The sequence below is a fragment of the Hypanus sabinus genome, chromosome 21 (genome assembly GCF_030144855.1).
Source record: "Hypanus sabinus isolate sHypSab1 chromosome 21, sHypSab1.hap1, whole genome shotgun sequence".
Taxonomy (NCBI): domain Eukaryota; kingdom Metazoa; phylum Chordata; class Chondrichthyes; order Myliobatiformes; family Dasyatidae; genus Hypanus; species Hypanus sabinus.
This window is the reverse complement of record NC_082726.1, coordinates 40,142,616-40,158,613: the sequence shown is the minus strand read 5'-3', so window position 1 is coordinate 40,158,613 and position 15,998 is coordinate 40,142,616. Positions and strand designations below refer to the sequence as shown.

General features: G+C 41.8%; 1 protein-coding gene across 4 annotated transcripts in view; it reads left to right on the top strand.

Moving 5' to 3' along the window:
• LOC132378983 (rho GTPase-activating protein 22-like) overlaps positions 1-15,998 on the top strand; it is a 472,736-nt gene that overhangs the window by 76,052 nt on the left and 380,686 nt on the right. For all 4 annotated transcript variants that reach the window (XM_059946399.1, XM_059946397.1, XM_059946400.1 and 1 more), the window contains exon 2: positions 1,567-1,766. In XM_059946399.1, coding sequence (XP_059802382.1) covers positions 1,567-1,766 — 200 coding nt within the window. The remainder of the gene's footprint in view (positions 1-1,566; positions 1,767-15,998) is intronic.

Sequence of the window (15,998 nt, the reverse complement as noted above, 5' to 3'; positions counted from 1 at the left end):
ATTGTGATTCTGATTCTAATATTATTTTGTTGTAATACTGTACAGAAAGGAAATCTGCCATCTTTGCCCGTTCTTTTCAATATGTGTCTGCAGGTGCACACCATATGATTGACCTTGGAATTGTCTACAAAGACACCAACTTAAAATAACTCACAACCACCTTCTCAAGAGAGATAGAATATAATGCTGGCCTTATACAGATTCTTCTCCCTCCTGCCATCTGGGAAAAGGTGCCAAAGCATTCAGGCTCTCACAACCAGACTGTGTAACAGTTTCTTCCCCCAAGCCATCAGACTCCTCAATACCCAGAGCCTGGACTGACACTAACTTACTGCCCTCTACTGTGCCTATTGTCCTGTTTATTATTTATTGTAATGCCTGCACTGTTTTGTGCACTTTATGCAGTCCTGGGTAGGTCTGTAGTCTAGTGTAGTTTTTGTGTTGTTTTACATAGTTTGGTGTAGTTTTTGTATTGTTTCATGTAGCACCATGGTCCTGAAAAACATTGTCTCATTTTTACTGTGTACTGTACCAGCAGCTATGGTCAAAATGACAATAAAAAGTGACTTGACGACTTATCAACAACTCCTAACATCTGAAAAACAAATAAATGGAAAAAGCCATTAAGGGCATATGTCACCATAAGCAGTAATGTTTTCCTCTCTTAGCATTTCCACAGTCACCTGAGATCTTCTGAGTTCTTCCTTTTGTATCAGTTCTGCCATTGGCCATTCATTCATTCATTTCTTCATTCAGTTTGTTCTCTCTCCACCAACATTTGAACCTGCCGGGTGTGTCCCACAGCTTTTCATCTGGTAACTTGTCTGATCACAAACAATGTGCCCTCTCTCTCATTTCACAACTTTGATGCAAATTTCTTCCTCCTTATCGAGCAGATGACCTCATCAGCAACTTATTGCAATGGCAAGACTAACCTCAGTCTATCAGTGATGTCCTTTTGACCTTTATCCAATAAATAAATTAATTTATTCAGCAAACTGATATTGGGGGTGCACGAGGTTCTGAAATATTCTTCAATGCATTCCAAAAAAAGAAGCCTCAGACTACTATAAATAGTGAACTCCCCTTGGTGTAGCTGATAAGGGATTTGGGGGAGCTCAATGGGAATGTGAGAGACAATAGGTGGTAGACAGATAAGTGTGGAAATTGGAATGATGGAATTGCTTTGAGAGCTAGTAAAGACTCAATGGGCCCAGTGGCCTCACTTCTATGGGCAAGAAGATATGAAAATATATTTGAGAAACATTGTCTCAGATGTTTTAACTTTCTATGTAATATTGTAATGCTATTAGAACCTTGCAAAATTCAATTGATATCCTTATTTGAGGATTTTTGTAGACTTAAATTAATAACTTTGGTTTTGGGCAAATAATAAATTAAAGTGAGGAAAGTTAATTGGACCCTAAAGTTATTCAAACAAGTATATATATTATGTTTTTTTTTTGGTGAACTGCTGTGGTATGGATATCCATCTGCACTGATAGATACAGTCCATTGTTTACATTGGTTTGGTTTCCTAATCCTGAAGTGTCTTGTTGTTGCCAGCCCGGTCGAAAAGCATGGTGATGGGCGAGTCAGCACGACCCTCCAGCAGACCATCCTCCCCCTGTCTCCAGGAACGAGTCTTGAAATCGGGATGGTTGAAGAAGCAGCGAAGCATCATGAAAAACTGGCAGCCACGGTGGTTTGTGCTGAGGGGAGAGCAGCTCTACTACTACAAGGATGAAGAAGAGAGTAAGCCACAGGTAAAGCAGTCCATCATATCTTCCTGATTTCAGCTTTATTTATTAGATCAACACTGAAACACACAGTGAAACGTGTCATTAGCGTTAACACCCAACACAGCCTAGGGATGTGCTGGAGTCAGCGCACATTCCGTAGCCAAAATAGCATGGCCACAACGTTCAGCAGAACACAACAAGCAACAACAGTGAAGCAAGCTCCTTTCCTCCCTCCTACCCTCCCAATCACACGGATAGTCCTCCACCCTCAGGACAAAACTCCAGTCTCCAGGCTTTAGTCAATAGGTTTTGACTTCTGGACTTCCGGTTGACTTTTGGGCTCCGATCTTCACTATTGGCCCCCGGACTACCTGATGACAGGAACCCAAACTCGAGGAGAGCTCCAAGCTTGATCTCAACAGATTGGACAGACTGGACCTTGCGTATCCTGCTTGCGTGGCCTTCGAGCATGGAGTGGAGCACTGGGCTGCAGATGTCCTTCATCTCCTGTCCATGCTCACTTGGCTTTCAAGGGCAGAGCAGAGGCCTGGACTGCTGACCTGACCTCCAACTTTCCTCTCTCTCCTTGAAAACCACCCTTACAGACTTAAAAAAAAACCATAAATCTGAGGCACAATTTCGACATGGACCGCAACTCAGTGCCATCTTTAAAAAAAAATCTGTTGCTTACCTTAAAACAAAAGCGTACATACGTTGTCCCTGTCCAAAACCTATCTTAGTCAAACCTGCATCTTACACCAAATTAGATGATTTTACACTGACGGATTACAAAATCACACTGTGACTAATAAGACATTTATAATTCACATATTAGTCTGCCTATTTCTTACTTTAAGTTATTTTCCTCCCTATTTCTGCTTAGTCCAGTCTCACAGAAGAGTCAGCTGGTGATCTGTTTCCACACACTCTGCTTTTGTGGTGATACAAGTTGCTTCTTCCACATTCTCAATGAGGTGGGGTGCATATCAAGATGGTCGTAAGGTTACCTTGCTATTTCAGAAGAGTTCCCTCTATCAGAAAAATCAGAAGTGATAAAGATGTGTGCTGTAAAGGTTTATGAAACTAGAATGAATTCATAACATAAATCAAGAATTATGCGATTAACAGACTAATGCTATCTGACCAATAGTTATTACATCTATTTTTGTATTATTACTGGAAGAAAGCATCTTTGTTATCTGATATTGTTAATAAGATTTTGTGAGGTTATAGAAATAATAATATATCATAATCCTGTTTTCCCATGAGAGAGCATTGTAACCTATACCATAGGCAGGGATATATTTCCCCTTACAATTGATACCAATTAAGCAAAGCAATTACCTACAAAACCCATGATGTAGCAGAAGGTTAGTGTTCTATCAGAATGCCAGCCGTGCTTCCGTACTCTGTTTCAGGGTTACTTAATGAATGTCAAAACTTGCCTGTTCTGTTGCTGGGTGGGTCAAGGCACTCATCATCTTCCAACGTGATTTTCCTTTAAGTAGTTGGCTTAATGTTCACTCCCACTTCTGTCTTGACCCTGCTGCTCCATACTTAACTGAACCATTGTCCCAGCTCAATCTTCTACTGACTTTGCATCCAACTGAGATCTTTCTGGCTCCTGAAGCTACCTCTGATCAAACAGCTCGGTTGGCCACACCTGCCCCCGACTAATGTCCACCACCAACTTAGCTTACTTCTCTGTTTGCCTCACAATGGTGATGACAGAGTGTGAGGGTAACATTACCTTTCTTTCTCTTGGCCCATGTTAGGATACCCTGTTAGGCACTGTACAGTTTTTTAACACAACTACTTTTGTACTTTCATAAAAGTGAAGGCACTTTTATTTGTGAGGAACATGAAAAACATAATCAGAATACTGGAAGTTCCCAAGTTCTCAAAAAGTACCAACTGCATCCATGTGTTTTCCTCTTCCTGCCTTGTAGCACATCAGGCAGCAACTTTGCTATTTCCTTAGCATTCTTCTGTTTTTTTACGAAGCCGAGTTCCTAGCTCCATGCACAACCCAGCACGGATGGAAAGCATGCAAGGAGCCAGCTGGCTCGAAGAACGGTGTTGGTCCTACTACACAACCAGCCGGCTACTCCGTCCACAGCACCTACAATAACGGAGACATAAGACACTGGAGATACTACAGTCTGGAGAAACAGACAGTGTACTGGAGGAGCTCAGCAGGTTGAGCAGCTTCTGTGAGAGAAAGGAATTGTTGATGTAAAGGCATCAGGACCAGGTTTCAACCCAAAATATTGGCAATTCCTTTCCCTCTACATACACTGCTTGACCCATTGAGTTCCCTCAGCAGATTGTTGTTGCTGTTCATACAAAAATTCCAGTTCCATTTGTCCACAGAAATTATCTTTCACTTTGTAAACAAAAGCTGATTGAACAGTTTTATGATGCTCGAGAAACATGGCTCATACAGAGCTTTCCGCTTCCGGTGAGATGCAGTGTCAGGTCACGTACGTCAGGAAAGTCACAGTGGTGTAAAATCAGTGGTTGGAGGGTGGAGAGTTAAATTGTGTGGCAGGGTGACATGGTGCAGCCTCCCTACCCCAGAGGCTCTGGTTCAATCCTGACCTCCAATAATATTTGTGTGGAGTTTGAATGCTCTGCTTCTGACTGCATGAGTTGCCTCCTTCTGTGTTGTAAAAGTAAGTAAAATGGGGAAAAAATGATCAATGAAAGAGCTGTCAGAGAGGGTAAGAACCTGTGGAGAGGCAGAAAATGTATAAATTGTTAAGCGAGTGGAAACTATTTATTTGTTGAGATACAGTGTGGAATCTGTAGTCCCCTGATTTAATCCTAGCCTAATCATGGGATAATTTTCAATGACCAACTGTAGCCTGCCTACTGGTACATCTTTAGATTGTGGGCGGAAACCCACATGATCACGAGAAGAACGTGCATACTCTTTACAGGCAGCAGCAGGAGATATTTCTTTGGAATCGTGGGTGACCTTCATTTCTGCGAAAGCCCTGTGAGGCCAGGTCCATGTGCAAAGTAGAGCAGTGTCAGTATCTCTATTGATCCGGAGGGTTAGTGTGCATGCCCTGTTGTATAACTCCCTTACTACCATTCAGGGCCCCAAACAGTTCTTCCAAATGAAGCCATACTTCACCAACGAATCTGTTGGGGTCATCTAATATATCCGGTGCTCCTGATGTGGCCTTCTGTATATTGGTGAAACCTGACGTAGATTGGGAGATGGCTTCACCTTGTTTGGGTAGCTGTCAACCTAATGGCATGAACATCCATTTCTGGAACTTGGTAATTACACTCCCCTCCTCTCCTTCATCATTCCCCATTTTTGTTCCTGTCACACCTTCTCTTCTGACCTGTCCATCACCTCTCTCTGGTGCTCTTTCCCCCTTCCCTTTCTTCCATGGTCTTCTGTCCTCTCCTATCAGATTTCCATTCTCCAGCACTTTATCTCTTCCACCAGTCAACTTTCCATCTCTTTACTTCACCCTGTCCCCCCTCCCAGTTTCATTTCTCACCCGCCACCTTGTATTTCTTCCTGTCCTCCCCTCATCTTCTTAATCTCATTTCTTCCCCCTTCCTTTCCAGTCCTGATGAGGCGTCTCAACCCGAAACATCATCGACAATTCCCATCCATAGATGCTGACTGACCTGCTGAGCTCCTCCAACAAATTGTGTGTATTGCTCTAGCTTTCCAGCATCTGCAGTACCTCTTGAGTCTATGTTGTATATCCTGATTTATTTAGTGTGCGTGCTTAAATGCCTCTCAGAAGAAGTCACACCGAAGTTCCAGCTCATGCCCTTGATCAGTTGTGAGGAATGTTCAGACAGCAGTTTCTCATTGAGTGATTATAAACACTTGATCTGAGTACCCAATCACCAGTAAAAGGTTGGTGGGTCACAGTGATCCCACCTGCTGTAGAGTGCATCTGTAGATAATGAACTTCATGTCATTTCAACCAGATCTTGTTCCCCAAGTAGCAATAAATTGGTGAGAAGCTGCAAAGTGTATCCTTCCTGTTTGGGCTCAGCTTCTGCTGAGGGTGGGTGGAGGTGGAGGTGGAGGTGGAGTGGAGTGGAATTGGTGACTTTCCAGCAGCTCAGTTACATGGGCAGTGGACAAATTCACATCCACCTTCAGCAAGTTGTTGGATTTTGCAATTAACACAGCTGGACCTGACCTCATCCTCACCCAGTACACACACAAACATGAGGACATGAGGCAGAGCTTTGAGCAGTTCAAAGACTTTCTGGCCACATGCACTCACATGAGAATTTTCTGTGTGTGTGTGTGTGTGTGTAATGCCTGTGAAGTATAAGTAAATAAGGTGCATGTGTGTGTATCTGTGTGAACATTGTGCTTGTTTGTGTGAGGTAGGAACAGAATTAGGCCTTTTCATCAAGTCTGTTCTGCCATTTCATCATGGCTGATCCATTTGTTCCTCTTAGTCTCATTCTCCTGCCTTCTCCCCATATCCCTTCACGCAACCAACGAAGAATTTATCAACCTCTGCCTTAAGTATATAGTATTTAAAAGACTTGGCCTCCACAGACACCTATGGCAACAAATTCCACAGATTCATCACTCTCTAGCTGAAGAAATTCCTCCTCATCTCTTTTGCAAAGGGACATCCCTCTATTCTGAGGACACACTGGTCCTACACTCTCCCACCATAGGAAACATCCTCCTGAGCATCTTGAACATTAACATTTCAGCAATGAAGAATCTAACTCCTGGGATTTTAACAGTGGACTATGCACTACATTGTCATCATTAGATTCTGAATATGTTTTCATTTTTTGACTGTTTATTAGGATTGAGTAAAGTGCTGCAAGTCCCCCTTGAATGCAGAACAAGTGGCAGGTGTCATTCATTCCTTACCTTAACATCCCTATATTGTAGTAAGTTTGCCACAATTTACTAACTGTGAAGTGTGGTGAACATATTCTCCCATATTCGAGTCTCCAGCAGTCTTTGTATCAATGCTTTTTTCAAACCATCTTGCCACCACGTGCTGCTAGAGGAGAGTGAGTATCCCCAATGAGAACACTATGCAGACTTTGCGTTATTGACTTAACATTGCCAAATAATGGAGCTATTTAAAGCTCCAGCTCCTAATGGGAAATAATAGTCATCAGTATTGATTAGATTACTGATAAATAAATAAAGGGCATTGGAAGTTATTTTGGGAAAGAAAATGATCTCTTTTACAATTGGAAGTATTGACCCTAAACTAGAAGTCTGAATATTGAAAACAGAACAGTACACAAAACAGGAACAGGCCCTTCAGCCCACAAATTCTGTACTGATGATGTTTTAACTAATATCGTCTGCCTGTATCACTTCCTTTCCTGCATGCCCAAGTGCCTCCAAATTTTTCTATCGTATGTGCTTCCACCAGTTCTCCTCTCCTAATAGATCTTTTTTAAACTTTTCCCCTCTCACCCTAAATCTAAGCCTTCTGGTATTTCACATTTCCACGCTGGTAAAAAAAAACACTGACTAACCACCATATCTATGCTTATCATGATTTTGTGTACAAGTTGCCTCTCAGTCTCTGAAGCTGCAGAGAAATCAATCCAAGCTTGTCTAACCACCCTTTGCAGCTGATACTCTCTAATCCAGGCAATATCCTGGTAAACCACTTCTGTACCTTCTGCAAAGCCTCAACATCCTTCTTAGAATACAGTGATCAGGACTGCACATAAATGTAGCTCAACTAACATTTGTACAGCTGCAATATGACTTGCCAACCTTTATTTTCAACACCCGACCAATCAAGGCAATCATAAGACCTTAAGAGATAGGAGCCCTTCAATATTTGATAGGTTTCTATTAAGTCGGCCCTCATACTTCTGAATTCCAATGAGTACAGGCTCAAAGCCATCAAACAGTCTTCATATGACAAGCCTTTCAATCCTGTAATCATTTTTGTGAACGTTCTTTGAACCGTCTCCAGCGTCAGCACATCCTTTCTTAGATAAGGGGCCCAAAACTGCTCACAATCCCCAAGTGAGGCCTCACCAGTGCTTCAAAAAACCTCAACATTAAATCCTTGCATTTATATTCTAGTCCTCTTGAAATAAATGCGAACTTTGCATTTGCCTTCCTTAACAGCAACCCAAACTACAGATTAACCTTTGGGGAATCCTGCAAAAGGACCTTCAAGTCCCTTTGCACCTCCGTTTTTTGTACTTCCTCTCCATTTAGAAATTAGAATACCATTTCATTTCTTCTGCCAAAGTGCATGACCATATACTTTCTGGCTCTGCATTCCACCTGCCACTTCCTGACCCATTTCCCCTAATCTGTCTATGTCCTTCTGTAGCTTCTCTACTTCATCAAAACTGCCTATCCCTCCACTATCTTTGTATCATCTGCAAACTTTGCCACAAAGCCGTCAATTTCATTATCCAAGGCATTAACATATAATGTAAAAAGAAGCGGTTCCAACACAGACCCTTGTGGAACATTACTTGTTACCCCCAGCCAACCAGAAAAGTCTCCCTTTATTCCTATTCTTTGCCTCCTGCCAATCAGCTAATGCTCTATCCATGCTAGTTTCTCTCCTGTAACACCATAAGCTCTTGTTAAGCAGTCTCATGTGTGGCACCTTGTCAACGGCCTTCTGAAGATCCAAGTAAACAGCATCCACTGATTCTCTTTTGTCTATTCTGCTTGTTATTTCTTTAAAGAATTCCAACAGATTTGTCAGGTAAGATTTTCCCTTGAGGGGACTACAGCCTATTTTATCATGTGCCTCTTAGTACCTTGAAACCACATCCTTAACAATCGACTCCAACATCTTAGTAACCATTAAGATCAGTCTAACCGGCTTATAATTTCCTTTATGTGGTCTCTTTCCCTTCTTGAAGAGTGGAGTAACATTTGCAATTTTCCATTCCTCCAAAATCATGCCAGAATCAATTGATCCTTGAAAGATCATTACCAATGTCTCCACAATCTCTTCAGTCATCTCTTTCACAACCCTGGGGTGTACACCATCTGGTGAGATTACTAATCAACCTTCAGACCTTTCAGTTTCCCAAGAACCTTCTCCCTAGTAATGGCAACTTCACACACTTCTGCCCCCGACATTCTCAAACCTCCGGCACACTGCTAATGTCTTCCTCAGTGAAGACTGTTGCAAAATACTTATTGAGTTCATCTGTCATTTCCTTGTCCCCCATTACTACCTCGCCAGCATCATTTTCCAGCAATCCTACATCCACTTTCACCTCTCTTTTGCACTTTACATATTTGTCTACATTATCCATTTGTGTTGCCACTTTCAGAGAGCTATGGACTTGCACACAAAATCCATCTTTATATTGATGCTCCCAAGTGTCCTGCCATTTACTATATACTTTAGTACTACATTTGACCTTTCAAAATTTTGTCCATATTAATATCCATCTAATATTTCTCCACACATATTTCCAATTGATCTACATCTGGCTGTATCCTCCTTCACTATCAACAACTCCACCAGTTTTTGTGGTGTCAATAAATTTACTAATCAGCCCACTTTCATCCAAATCATTGTGTGTGTGTGTGTGTGTGTGTGTGTGTGTGTGTGTGTGTGTGTGTGAGACAGAGGTCCAGCACCCCTGTACTGATCCCTGTAGAACAGCACTGGTCACAGACCTCCATCAGTATACCCCATCTATCTTCCATGGGCAAGCCAATTTTGATTCAAATCTACTGAGTCAGCATAGATCCCACATGGTTTAATCTTCTAGATCAACCTATAATTAGTAAGGGACCCTGGTGAGTTCTTCTCTGAGGTGCACAACCCTACTTTCATTAATCATCTTCGTCACCTCAATATCCTCAGTCAGGTTCCTCAGATCTGACCTCCCCTGCACAAAGTCATGTTGTCTATCCCCAATAAACTCTTCAAAGTGCAAGTAAATTTGGTCCCTAAGAATCTTCCATAATTTTCCTGTCACTGAAGTGGGGTACACCAGCCTGGACTTACAGCCCTTCTTAAAAGTAGAAGCAACCCTGGCTATCCTCTAGTCTAGAATAGGTGGATACATCAGCATGATTAGATCCTTTTCTGTCATTTTCGGGTTTTGTTTCGGGTTTCTGTCATCTGTAGTCATTTTGATTCACTACATTAGGTCATCTTTTGCAAGTTTCCCAGCAGTGTGCTGGGGCGCTCACTGTTGTTTCTCAGCCCCTGTATGTCATCAAAAGCAAATCTAAATTCATCACAAATGGATGCTGTTTAGTTTACTGGCTCCCTATTGGCAAAATCAGTGGCAGGAAAGCACATTTACTGCTTCATTTCACCAGTGATCTCCAACCTACAAGAACAGCCCTGGGTTCATTGCAGAATTTTTAACAGCTGTGCAATCAGTTGTTGCAACAGCATTAATGAATAATTACATTGCTGAGTGAAATGGAACCTTCTCTAGTTAGCGTTTTTCCATTTAATTTCCTATTGGTGGTAGTGTATTAAACCTGGATGGGGATTGAAGAATTTATATTGCAACTCGGTGTATAGTTTTGTTTTTGCAGCTTGTTTCTTGTGGTCATTGCATCAAGTTGAGCATAATCCCCACTCCCTATTAACAACACAAACTAATTCCAAATGAAGTGTGTGAAATTCTTTTCTGGGAGGTGATGGTTAGAGTAACTTCCGCACAGCTCCCGCCATCTGCATTCAATCCTGACATCCAGTGCTGCCTGTGTTGAGTTTGCATGTTTCCCATGGTGATCCAATGGCTTTCCTTTGGTTTCCTCCCACTTCCAAAGACATGAAGGTTCATAACTTAAATAGCTGCTGTAAATTACCCCTGGTATGTAATGAGTCGTAGAATATGGGGAAAGTTGATGGTAATATGGGTGAAGATGATGCTTACATGGGGAGGATAAAATAGTGATAGCGTAAATGGGTGCTTGATGGTTGGCACAGACTCAGTAAAACAAAGAACATGTTTCTGTTCTCTTTGACTCCATAACCCTCTGAAACTTAAAGTAAGACATGGGCCCCTTTGCAACCGAAAAACATTCAAATCACTGGAGGAGTTCAGCAGTCACCAAAGTGGCAAAGTCATTGTGGCCCTAAACCTGGACACAACAAAGTCCTACAAATAGCGATACAACAGTGACTAGGGAATTAGTTAATGTTGATTTGGAGTGTTGTGGGAAATCAGTGCTATGTGTCCGTTGCAGTATGGGGAGGAGAGAGCCCAAGAATACAGGTGGCCATTCCATTTCCATAAGACCATAAGACATTTTTCCCTTGCTGTCCTGTTCGTGTGCCACGATGTGAAAATCACATAGTCCAGACAGTGTCCTAGTATGATGGTTCACATGCTGGACTACAAAAGCATGATGGGGATTGACATGGTCCAATCTACCCCTAAGGTGGAATTTTAGATCTGGGGGTGCGAGTGTGACATTGGGGTTTGCCAAATCAAAATTTCTAAGTGATTTAGAAATGAATCTTAATATGTTTTTCTATGGAAATAGCTCATTTTCAATGTATGAAATTGAAAAAGAAATATCATCATCTAATTAAGTACTGGCTAATAAAATTCTAGGTAAAGATGCTGCTGCAACAACAGGATTTCACTCACAGAGACAAAGTCACCTGAATTAGAATTGATTTTGTTTAAAATAGCTTCTCTTGCAATGATCCTTCCAAGTTATTTATTGACTCTCTGGCGCAGAGATAAACAGTACTTTTTCGCAGCCATCCCCTTTTCCTCTGCCTCGGAATACCAAAAATAAATCTGACATTGTGGCATTCATACCCTTCTCAGTGTTTTGTAAAAGGTTTGTTTTGGCCACTGCTTGCCTGGTATGGGTATCCCTCCTTTTCTGTTCTGGAAGATTCCTCTTTCAGAGATTGTGAAGGCATACTGACATTCAGGGCAAGATAGCCCTGGTCATATTTTGTGATTTAAACATTCGACTCAAGATTAAGGAGCAAAGCAAATTTCGTGAAAAGGACAACATATGAGCTCACTTTTCTCACCCTTCATTATTTTCCACAGAACCCTCTATCTATCACTCTCGAGCCATTACTGCTGAATGTAGTATTTACTGTGTTCCTGGGAATGCTTGGGCTTAGCAAAATAACTCAATCTCTCAAATTGGCCCAAAATTGACGAGATAAACCTCTCCTAACTACAAGACAATAATTTTCCCCGATCAATAAAACTTAAAAAAATAAAGACCACTTTTTTTCACTATTTCATCATCTTTTCAAAGGTAATTCATACAGGAAATGTTAAACAGGAAGATCTGTTTTTTAGTTGACTGCTCTTACAGACAACGCCTGCTCCGTACTTATGTTGTCAACACAACATCCCGCTCAAGTGTAGTGAAACATTGATTCAGAATGACTGCATCTTATTTATAGCGGCCCACCTGGAGGTTGCTCCCACATCAGTTGTAACTCACACTTCCATACTAAGAATTTAAGATGGGAAGACATCCCAAGACACTTAATCAGGAATGAGCCAGTTTTAGAATAGGAGAAATCATACAACTAGAAATTTGTTCAGACATAGGCAAAAATTGGATCCATATGCTCTTATGTCTTATAAATAATTTATATAAGCTAAATTGCAATTACATGTTTTAACTGTAAAATTGATATTGTGCCTTAGTTTTTAATCGTGCTGTGCCTACATATTCATTGAATATCTCTTCACTGATCGCAAACTTTTTGTTCAATCCGGCTTTGATTGTGATTACTGGCCACTTGGTCAGCCTGCAGTGGTGTGGAACCACTCATGGACAGGGAGTCAATTAGGCCAGAGCATTGCATGAGGGTTGTCATGGCACAGAAAGTGTGTATTCCACTTCCTGCTTCCTTCCATCCTCCCCCTCCTCTATGCTGTACTGTGGTGACACAGTAATCAAACTGCTGAACCCAAGAGAGACTCAAGTCAAATCCAAATGAAAATATTTAAAAATGAACAACCTTCTGAATCCTACATCCAAAATTTCTGTAAAATACATTTTGCGTACTTGAGATCCTTTCTTTCATTGACAGATTGTAAATGCACTAGTTATAAATTCAAACTTAGGTGAACTCAAATATAATGGTAAGTCAAATATGAGGACAGAATATAGTATTAATGGTAAGACTCTTGGCAGTGTGGAAGATCAGAGGGATCTTGGGGTCCAAGTCCATAGGACACTCAAAGCAGTTGTGCAGGTTGACTCTGTGGTTAAGAAATCATACGGTATATTGGCCTTCATCAATCGTGGGATTGAGTTTAGGAGCTGAGAGGTAATGTTGCAGCTATATAGCAGCCCCGTCAGACCCCACTTGGAGAACTGTGCTCAGTTCTGGTCGTCTCACTACAGGAAGGACTTGGAGACCATAGAAAGGGTGCAGAGGAGATTTACAAAGATGTTGCCTGGATTGGGGAACATGCCTTATGAGAATAGGTTGAGTGAACTCAGCCTTTTTTCCTTGGAGGGATGGAGGATAACAGCTGACCTTATAGAGGTGTATAAGATGATGAGAGGCATTGATTGTGTGGATAGTCAGAGACTGGAATGGCTAGCACGAGAGGGCACAGTTTTAAGGTGCTTGGAAGTAGGTACAGATGAGCTATCAGGGGTAAGTTTTTATTCAGAGATTGGTGAGTGCATGGATTGGGATGTTGGTGACGGTGGTGGAGGCAGAAACGATAGGGTCTTTTAAGGGACTCCTGGACAGGTATATGGAGCTCAGAAAAATAGAGGGCTATGGGTAACTCTAGGTAATTTCTCAAGTAAGGACATGGGCATAGCTTTGTGGGCCAAAGGGCCTGATTGTACTGTAGGTTTTCTATGTTTCTATAATCTCATATATAATTATTTTAAATCATGGCAGGTACACGCTCACTGACTCCACTGCCTTTGTAACTATTCTTTCCAGTGTTATATTGGTCACTAAGATTTGAATTAAGTAGAAAATGATTCCAATGCAATGGATGCTTACCATGATCAGTTAATAGTTTCTGTTCAGAGCCAACTTCAATTTGCATTACAGACTGAGTTAGCAGTTTAGTGGGCTGCAACAACTTTTTCTTTAATTGTTTATCAACATACCTGAGATTGGTAAGCAGTATATGTAATGCATAGGGCTCCACATATTTTCCATTTAATGAACCAGGTTTCTGGCAAAATAATTATATCCTGGATTTGAAAAACAGGCAAAACTTTTTCCCATGTTTTTCCTCAGCCATGTTTGGTAGCAGAATTAATCGCCTCACTTCAAATGCTGGAGGAACTCAGCAACTCGGGTAGCATCAATGCGGAGGAATAAGCAGTTGATGTTCCCAGCTGAGACACTTCACCAGAACTGAAAAGGATGGGGCAAAAGCTACAACAGGAAGATGGGAGAGGGGAAGTACAAGCTGGCAGGTGATCGGTGAGATCAGATTGGTGTGCTCTGGTTGAAGATCAGCAATTCCGGACATCAGGTTGGCAGGTCCTGAGGACACCCGAGATCCCCAGGTCAGCAAGTCTCGGCTTGGAGGCCCATACAGTTTGGAGTCATGAGGACCAGCGAACTCCACACCAGTTTATGTCTTTAGTTCTTTGTACAGCACCATTAACAGTCACAATGTTCCAAAGTGTGTTGCAGACTGAATTCTCAAGAGTGAGGGTGAGCAGCCAGAAGTCTTGGTATATATTAGCACCTATGACATAGGTAGACAAGGTGAGAAGGTTCTGAAGAGAGGTATTAGGGAGCTAGGTAGAAAGCTGAAAAATAGGACCTCCAGGGTAGTGATCTCTAGAATGCTACCCATGCCATGTGCCAGTGAGGGTAAAAATAGGATGGTTTGGCAGGTGATTGCATGGCTGAGGAACTGGTATTCAGATTTATAGATAATTGGTGTCCCTTCTGGGGAAGGAACGACCTGCGCAAAAGGGACGGGTTCACCTGAACCCAAGGGGGACCAACTAATCAGACAGGAAGGTGGGAACCAGAGTGATGGTGCTGAGGATGGGTAGCTGTTTTACAAACAGATACAGTGTGTAGTGAGACTGCTAGCAAGGAGAGGCTGATGATGGAGCAAATTTGCAGTCAACAGGATGACTTGCAAAGTAAAAAGTGTACAAAATCGAAAAGGGTGAATATAGGACTGAAAGTGTTGTATTTAAATGTGCGTAGTATATGGAATAAGGTTGATGAACTCTCAGCACAGTTACAGATTGGCAGGTACGATGTTGTGGCATCCTTGAAGCATGGCTGAAAGAAAATTATAGCTGGGAGCTTAATATCCAAGGCTACAAGTTGAAAGGATGGGCAGGTAGGCAGTGGGGGTGGTTTGGCTCTGTTGGCAAACAATGAAATCAATTCATTAGAAAGAGATGACATAGGATCAGGAGGTTTAGAATCATTGTGGGTAGAGCTAAGGAACTGCAAGGGTAAAAAGCCCCTGATAGGAGTTCTATACATAACCCCAAGAATGTGGTCTTCAAGTTACAATGGGGGATAGAAAATGCATGCCAAAAGGGCAACGTTGCAATAGTCAGGGGGAATTTCAGTATGTAGGTTGATTAGGAAAATCCAGTTGATGCTGGATCCCAAGAGGGGAAATTTCTAGAATGCCTATCGATGGCTTTTTAGAGCAGCTCGTGGTTGAGCCCACTTGGGACCAACTATTCTACATTGGGTGTTGTGCAATGAACCAGAATTGATTAGAGAGCTTAAGGTAAAAGAACCCCGAGGGACAAGTGATCATAACATGATAGAATTCGCTGTGCAATTTGAGAAGGAGAAACTAAAGTCAGGTGTATCAGTATTACACTGGAGTGAAGGGAATTACAGAGGCATGAGAGAGGAGTTGGCCAAAATTGATCAGGAAAGAACACTGGCAGGGGTGACAGCAGAGCAACAATGGCTGGAATTTCTGGAAGCAATTCAGAAGGCCCAGGATATATACATTGAAGAGAAGAATATGTAGTCTAAAGGCAAGATGACATGATTAAGAAGGAAACAAAGAAGTATGAAAGTAAGCTAGCCAATAATATTATAGAGTATACCAAGAGTTTCCTCAGGTACATAAAGTGTAAAGGAAGGTGAGAGCGAATATTGCATTGCTAGAAAACTCTGCTGGAGAATTAGTAATGGGGAACAAGGAAATGGCGGATGAATTGAAAAAGTATTTTGCGTCAGTGTTCACTGTGGAAGACTCTAGCAGTGTGATGAAAGTTCAAGCGTGTCGGGTCAGAAGTGATTAGGGAGAAAGCTCTTGGGGAAACTGAAAGGTCTGAAGGTAGGTTAG